Source organism: Camelina sativa, chromosome 6 (genome assembly GCF_000633955.1).
Source record: "Camelina sativa cultivar DH55 chromosome 6, Cs, whole genome shotgun sequence".
Lineage (NCBI taxonomy): Eukaryota > Viridiplantae > Streptophyta > Magnoliopsida > Brassicales > Brassicaceae > Camelina > Camelina sativa.
This window is the reverse complement of record NC_025690.1, coordinates 18,663,367-18,670,788: the sequence shown is the minus strand read 5'-3', so window position 1 is coordinate 18,670,788 and position 7,422 is coordinate 18,663,367. Positions and strand designations below refer to the sequence as shown.

Genomic DNA, 7,422 nt, shown 5'->3' with positions numbered 1-7,422 from the left:
GGCTGCTAATCAATGGGAGGTTTATCAGATGGATGTTCATAACGCCTTTCTCCATGGTGATCTTGAAGAGGAGGTTTATATGAAGCTTCCTCCTGGTTTTCGTCATTCTCATCCTGGCAAAGTTTGCCGTCTTCGCAAGTCTCTGTATGGTTTAAAACAGTCCCTGCGTTGCTGGTTTAAGAAGTTGTCTGATTCTCTACTTAAGTTTGGCTTCATTCAATCCTATGATGATTACTCATTCTTCTCTTATTCCCACAAGAACATTGAATTACGGGTGTTAATCTATGTTGATGACCTTATCATTTGTGGAAATGATGGGCACATGCTTACGAAGTTCAAAGAGTATCTTAGCCGTTGTTTTGCAATGAAGGATTTGGGCAAACTGAAATATTTTCTTGGTATCGAAGTAAGCCGTGGTCCGGATGGTATTTTCTTGACACAACGTAAATATGCTCTTGACATCATTGTTGATACTGGTAATCTTGGTTCTCGTCCATCTTATACTCCTCTTGAACAGAATCATCGTCTTGCTTCTGATGATGGTCCTTTGCTTTTGGACCCTAAGCCTTACCGTCGTTTGGTTGGTCGGTTGTTGTATCTTCTTCACACTCGACCTGAACTCTGTTATTCAGTTCATGTTTTGTCTCAGTTCATGAAGTCTCCGAGGGAGGCTCATTTAGAGGCTGCTTTGCGAGTTGTTCGGTTTCTTAAGGGGTCTCCTGGTCAGGGTAATATGCTTAAGGCGGACACGGATTTGTCCATTGATGTATATTGTGATTCGGACTGGAGTTCTTGCCCGAAAACTCGACGTTCCTTAAGTGCTTACGTTGTACTACTCGGTGGTTCGCCCATTGCTTGGAAAGCTAAGAAGCAGGATACAGTTTCCCACTCGTCCGCCGAGGCCGAATATAGGGCTATGTCATTTGCACTTAAGGAGATTAAATGGTTGCATAAGTTGCTCAAGGGTTTTGGTATCAACCGCGCTGCGCCTACTCGTTTGTTCTGTGATAGCAAAGCAGCTATTCATATCGCCTCTAATCCAGTGTTTCATGAACGTACTAAGCATATTGAGAATGATTGTCATGCTGTTCGGGATGCTGTTCGTAATGGCATTATTACTACTGAACATGTTTGCACCACTGAACAATTAGTGGATATCTTTAGAAAGGCTCTTGGTCGTGATCAGTTTCATTATCTTATGTCCAAGTTGCGCGTTCAGGATCTTCACACTCCAACGTGAGGGGGAGTATTGCGGATAAACTCGTATATTGTTCTTATTTATCTTGGTATTCTGATAAGGACATGTTGTCCGATAATTTAGCAACTTTAAGCTTATCGTTTATGGTGTGTCTCCTGTATAAATACTCTTCTTATGAATGTGAATAAAACAAGTTGGTTTGATATCAAAACTCTACACATTTCTATTTTTGTATAAGCAAATTACATAACTTACATATTTTTCTAGATTAATAATTTGTTGCGGAAAATTTTTTCAAAAAAATTTCAAAGACTGTATTTCAATTTAAGGATAAATTTCATGGCTAATTTTATATCAAATATAGATTATGTAAGTTATGTAACTTTACTTGCTTACAAAAATAGAAATTTTGGTTTAGTGTCGGTCGTATTCACAGCCCACACTTTTTACAAACAATAAAGATTTTATAATCAAAAATATGAGGGAAGGAAAAGCGGCCACACAAAATAAATGAATAATGAAGCCACGATTGAGACCGTACGTAGGTTCGTTCAAAGAGATTACTTCAAGATCCTCTTGGCCACAAGCGTCGCATAAAACTTCCTAGTGCGGAGGAATAACACAAGAGCGACAAAAGAGCCAAGCAAAGCCATGGCCGCCATTATTATAAACGAAGTCCCAAAACAATGATTCCCATAACAAGAATGATCATCCTCAGAAGCTACCTTGTCGTACAAGTAGCCTATCACCTTCACTGAGAAAAAGTAGGAGCCAATCGGACTAGCTATCGATACTGTATAGAATATAGTTCCCATATGACGAACCCCGAATATTTCAGATGTTATTGTCGGCATGAGTGACCATTGTGACCCGTACGCTAAACCGACCAACAAGGACCCGATATACAGGCTTCCTGGCAAACCGGAGGCCATGACACTTTGACCTATAGCCATAAGTCCTAGAGTTATGGCCATGAAAATTGGTCTTGGCCAGCCATGATTGTGTAAACAGGCGTCTGAGATGTAACCCGACCCAATCCGGCCTAGAAAGTTCCATATGCTCCACAGAGACACCAGAGCATTAAGTTGGACTGTAGAGTAGCGAAGTGACTCTCCCATCTGTCTGATGTTGTTTATCGTCGCGAGTCCTGAACCCATTCCACATAACATCGCCGCAAATAGAAGCCAGAAGTTTTTTGTGTATATTGCTTCGAGAACGTTCATATCATTGGTCATGATAACTTTAACATCTGTTGATTGATTGAAATGTGTTAGAAATTTTCACTTCAAGAAGTATAACTAAACTAACGTATATATATCAAAACTAAACTTTACCGGAAGAAGTGTTGAGCTTAGGAGAGTCAAGCAATGTGGTTCCCTCGGTAACCGGAAAATCCAAAGACAAGAATCTCTGTTTCTCTTCACGATGTGCTCTAACAGCCACTAAGAGAGGAGAGGCGAGCAAGATAAGTAGAAGGGTGAAAGAACATATCTGCATAGGCTTTGACATCCCAATAACATTTTTGACCAATATGACGACCATAAGATAAGTGACGATGATCAATGAGATGGCGGAGAGACCGTTCAAGTGTTTCTTGTCCCCTGCGATGACTGTGTCGTATGTTCTTACGAAGGGCATTAACACCAAGATGAGGAGTGATGGTACTACGGCCAAAAGAAGAATGTAATTCGCTGGATCACCTCCACAGAAGATGTGGTACATTTGAACCAGAATTGCTCCACTTAGCCCAAGATAACCCTACATTTTAAATAATAAACACATAATTATTTGTGAAGAGAATTATATACATAGTAGGAACTAGGAAATATACATGTAATTAATCTACCGATCTATATATCTTAACTAGCGCCTAGTTATCTACAAGACTACATCAAAACTTATTTTCACTACTATTTCGACCTAGTTTCAGTATATCTACTAGTTCGATGTAGTTTTATTTTAACTACTAGCTAGTTCTAAGTTTATTTTAAATATACCTACTAGCTAGCTAGTTCCTTTCTCCAGCTAAGTATGTCGTATATTTATATATATGGTCTTTTTATATGATAAAAAGAGCAGAAACTGTCCAAAACAAGAATTAATATATATCTTATTCTCCAAGTATTGAATATGTCCTACCTTCATAATCCCAACGGCCGTCCCACCATAGTCGGAGAAGTTACGGACGGCGGTGACCACAATAGCCGTATTAAAGAAGGTCTGACAATGACCGGAGAAGAACGTGAACAAACACATCATAGCCACTGGAGGCTTTTCGATCACTCCTGACGCAGCCATCCATATGAATCCATATCCCACAAACCATTGCAACAGCCCCACGAATATAACCAACCATGGTCCACTAAAGAAGCGACCGCTACCGCTTTTGCGGCTTGCAACCGCGGTGTAGAAGAGGCCGGAGAGGATGCCTACGTTTGCTCCGATGTCTTTGCAAACGGAGACGGTGTCAAGAGTAGATTGGTCATAAGATTGAGATGTTTTGAGAAGAGAGGAATAGATTCCAAAGGTGTAGCTTGCTCCGGTAAAGCTTTGTATCCATATACTCGCTGCCGCAGCCACCCATTTCGTGTTAGCAAACTCCATCTATCTCTCTTTTTCTCTCCTTCTTTATAACTATCTATCTGCATCGATCAAAATGAGCAAAAGTTGTCTTAAAATGAAAGTAAAGTCAACTTTAAATTTAAATGCTTGTACATATAATCAATCGTGGGCATTCTTGGTTTGGTTAGACCAACGATAAACCGGATTAATTGGAGCTCCCACTTGCACTCCAAGTCTCCAACTAGACTAAACCATATTTAACCGATATCAGAAACCCATAACTATCGTTGTGCATTGGTTTTGCTTTCCTAATAAAAAACGAATATGGGTTAACTCAAAACCAAATCTGAAACGTCCACCTTGTGAAACGAGGAAGTCCATTAATCAATTATTTTATACAAGTAGCTGTATAGAGGAGAGATCAATTAATAGATAGTCTATTCATTATTTAAATAATTTATATACATGAGTTTAAATGTGACCTTTTTTTTTGTTAGATATATAATTACACTTTCGTACATGACAAGTCGTTACTCCATCATATTTTAATGTGACTATAAAAACGAGACTTGTAGCTGCTGTGTATAAAAGTCTTCGCAAATCGCTGACAACTATACTAGATAGGCAAATCTTTCAGCAGCAACACACAATCAAATAATAACTTAACCAAACACAGAAAACGAAACTACTCTAATGATAGTAACATGTTGCCAGGAAACAGTCAGGAAATGAACTCAGCCGGTTACCTTGCTCTTGGACTAAACCAACTCATCCTTTCGTGAAAATGTAATTATGATGCTGCATTTAATCACCATAATCGGTAAACAACGGGAGGCTGGATCATCAAGGATCTACAAAATCTTGGACTGCTGCAAAAATACCTCATGCGGAAACACCCTTGGAGCTCCGCTAAAGCTTTGAATCCATATGCTCGCTACTGCTGCTACCCACTTCGTGTTTCTTCTCTCCATTGTTCGAAATTGGAACTAAAGCTTTTTTTTTTGTTTTTTTGAATGTTTATGCTACTAGCCAACTCCAGCTGTATAACCAAATCTCAAGTCTGAAACTGATGATGTCAAACGAAGAAGAGAAGAAGTATTCAATCGCCCTTTGGACATCGCGATCATCGAATGAGAGTGAGTTAAAGAAAAAATTGATTAGCCTTTTTAATTATGTGTTGCTCTTGCCGCAAGAGTCTTGCGGTACCTAAAAGGTACAGTTAAGCTTACACACGTTTAATCATATTTTTTAAAAAATATATATAAATAATACAGTACTTATCCTTTTATGTATTAAACTGATAATTAAATATTAGAAACCAAATTTTCTATTTTTGTAAGCAAATTACATCACTTACACAATTTATATTTGATATTTTTTTAAAAAAAAATAGCCATGAAATTTATTTTTAAATTTAAATAAAATCTTATATTTAGACATGAAATTTTACGTCAAAAATTAAGCGAAGCCAATAGTTGAATAATCAATGTATAAAAATATGTAATAATTTGCTTACAAAAATAGAAATTTTGGTTTCACAATTTTTTTTAAAAAAACGGTCGGTCTCATCATATGCCTTTCAGTAAATAATTCACAGCCCACACCTTTTACAAACAATAAAGATATAATATGAGGGAAGGAAAAGGCACACAAAATAAATGAATAATGAAGCCACGATTGAGATTTCAGAGTTGAGACCGTAGCTAGGTTCTTCGTTCAAAGAGATTTATTGTACTTCAAGACCCCTTGGCCACAAGCGTCGCAAAGAAAATATAAAAAAGGTTTTCTCAAGTGACTGAAAACAAAAAAATCATGTTAAGCTTGATTTGATTCTTCTTGCACTGTGCAAAATGCAAATCAATTCTTCTCGTGTTCGCTTCCGTCTTCGCCTGAATGTAAAAAGAACGACACCTTTCTCCCTCTCTCATCTCCGACCTTTCTCAGGTACACAGTCCGGTTCCTCGGTGTATGGTTTGCGATCTGCAGTATCCTAAAGCTTCTTTATTTTCCAATTCCTCTATAGTTCCTATTCATGGATTACTATATATCGACTCTGTACAATTGCAAAGATTATATAACTTCATCATAGTTCTGTCCAACTCTTGCTATTGATGTTAGACTATATAGTTCGTGCAAATACATACATATAGCAAAAGTAAAATTAACCCACTTTGTTCCTATTCAGAAACAAAAAGTAGAGAATAAGTACATTAGTTTAGTATGATTTTTGTGCTCTACAGCAAATACATGTTAAAGGAATATATATATCCTAAAGAATGAATAAATCTAAAAAGGACAAAAAAAAAGAATGATCATCTGTTCTTATTGTTGTGTACAGTTTGCTTTTATGGACTTGGTTTTATATATCAGCACACTTTGTAGGTGCATATCCGAGCCTCGACCTCTTTGTATCATAGAGTATATGAAAGTTCTGCTGCTGATAGTTTCCTATGATTGAAAAGGCTGATTTAGGAGTTCCAAGAATTGCCAAGCAAACCAAATCTTCAGTCAACCATATGAAAGAATTCTCAGTCGGGAAGTTCCAAACCGCGCCATCTGCAAAGGCAATCCCTAGCTCTGGCAGCTGAACGTTTTCGATGCCAGACATGTTGAAGCAAGGATCTAGTTGTGGGAAATCCCTATAGACAGGGTACTTCCCTTTTGCTTTCTCTGCAATCTTGTTCTTGATGAATTCATATGCAGGCTCTGCAAAGTAACTCAAGGTTGTACCCGAATCTATGATCGTTCCTCCACCGCCATCTGATGAGATATTCCATGTCTCTTCAGGTATGTTTACAACTTCTCCCCCGACTAGAATGGATTTGATATGTACGTAGTAGAATGTGTCGACGAGGTTTTCTTTCCCGGCGACAAAAGAAGTGAAGTTCAGATTCGGGTGGCTCAACAAATCCTTGTCTTCCCCAAAAATCAGTTTGCTACTAACGTTGGTGTCGCTGTTTCTATCGACTAGGCAATAAGAGAAGGAGTGACCATAAAGAGACTGAAGCTGCGAGGAAAACGAAAGCGGGCCTCTTCCTAATCCAAGCAATCCTGCAGCACCATGGAAGAGACCTCGGTTCCAATGACCACAACCGAACATCATGTTTTCGACATTATACAACTCTGAGCTCCCTCCACTTGTCGTCAGGTTAACGGTGAAAGTCTCGACTGCAAAGTCCCCAGTCGTGTTGGAGCTATCCCCATACCAGTAGTAGTAAGGGCATGATTGGTTATCTGATTTGCAGGGCTTTGGAGAGTCAGGTGATGAGACTAGGTTGCATCTTGGGTCATTGCAAGTTATGTTCTTGTAAGAAGCAGAGGCTGTAGGGTCATAAAACGCACCGTTTTGTTCGAAACAGTCGTAGCAAGGCAAGCATTGAATCCAGTTTAGGTCACTCCCTGTGTCAAGAATCAAGGAGAAGTGTTTTGGTGGCGAGCCAACCAACACGTCCATGAAGTACTCGCCGGAACCAAGAGTCATACCGGACTCAAGCGTAGCCACCAACTGACCAGATTGCTGCTCCTCCACCGGAGAGGTAACGACTTCTTTATTCCTCTTCTGCTTCTTGACAGTGTTTTGATTCTTCTTCTCCAAAACCCTTTTGTGAAGCGTTTGGATTCTAGTGAGATCTCGGAAATTGAGCTCAAGAACAGAATTTGTT

General features: G+C 38.9%; 2 protein-coding genes across 5 annotated transcripts in view; both read right to left on the bottom strand.

The window, feature by feature from the left end:
- LOC104792187 lies at nucleotides 1,609-3,859 on the bottom strand. Its single transcript, XM_010518277.1, has 3 exons — nucleotides 3,338-3,859; nucleotides 2,533-2,956; nucleotides 1,609-2,447 (listed from the first exon to the last, which is right to left on the bottom strand). Exons 1-3 carry the CDS (start codon nucleotides 3,800-3,802, stop codon nucleotides 1,759-1,761), a joined length of 1,578 nt encoding a protein of 525 aa, XP_010516579.1. The 5' UTR covers nucleotides 3,803-3,859; the 3' UTR covers nucleotides 1,609-1,758.
- The window catches only part of LOC104792186 (aspartyl protease family protein 2-like), a 2,843-nt gene continuing 1,326 nt past the window's right edge, over nucleotides 5,906-7,422 (bottom strand). Inside the window, exon 2 of one of the 4 annotated variants that reach the window (XM_019246908.1) lies at nucleotides 5,906-6,751. In XM_019246908.1, the coding sequence (XP_019102453.1) occupies nucleotides 6,120-6,751 (632 nt within the window). In that variant the 3' untranslated portion in view covers nucleotides 5,906-6,119. Of the gene's footprint in view, nucleotides 7,391-7,422 lie in introns of all 4 variants that reach the window. The other 3 variants (XM_010518276.2, XM_010518275.2, XM_010518273.2) reach the window with 3 other exon arrangements.

Coding starts and splice junctions, on each gene's coding strand:
- LOC104792187 (XM_010518277.1), bottom strand. CDS start 3,802: ATGGAGTTTGCTAACACGAAATGGGTGGCTGCGGCAGCGAGTATATGG. Junction 2,957..3,337: donor CGGCCGTTGGGATTATGAAG/GTAGGACATATT, acceptor TTTAAAATGTAG/GGTTATCTTGGGCTAAGTGG. Junction 2,448..2,532: donor TAAGCTCAACACTTCTTCCG/GTAAAGTTTAGT, acceptor ATCAATCAACAG/ATGTTAAAGTTATCATGACC.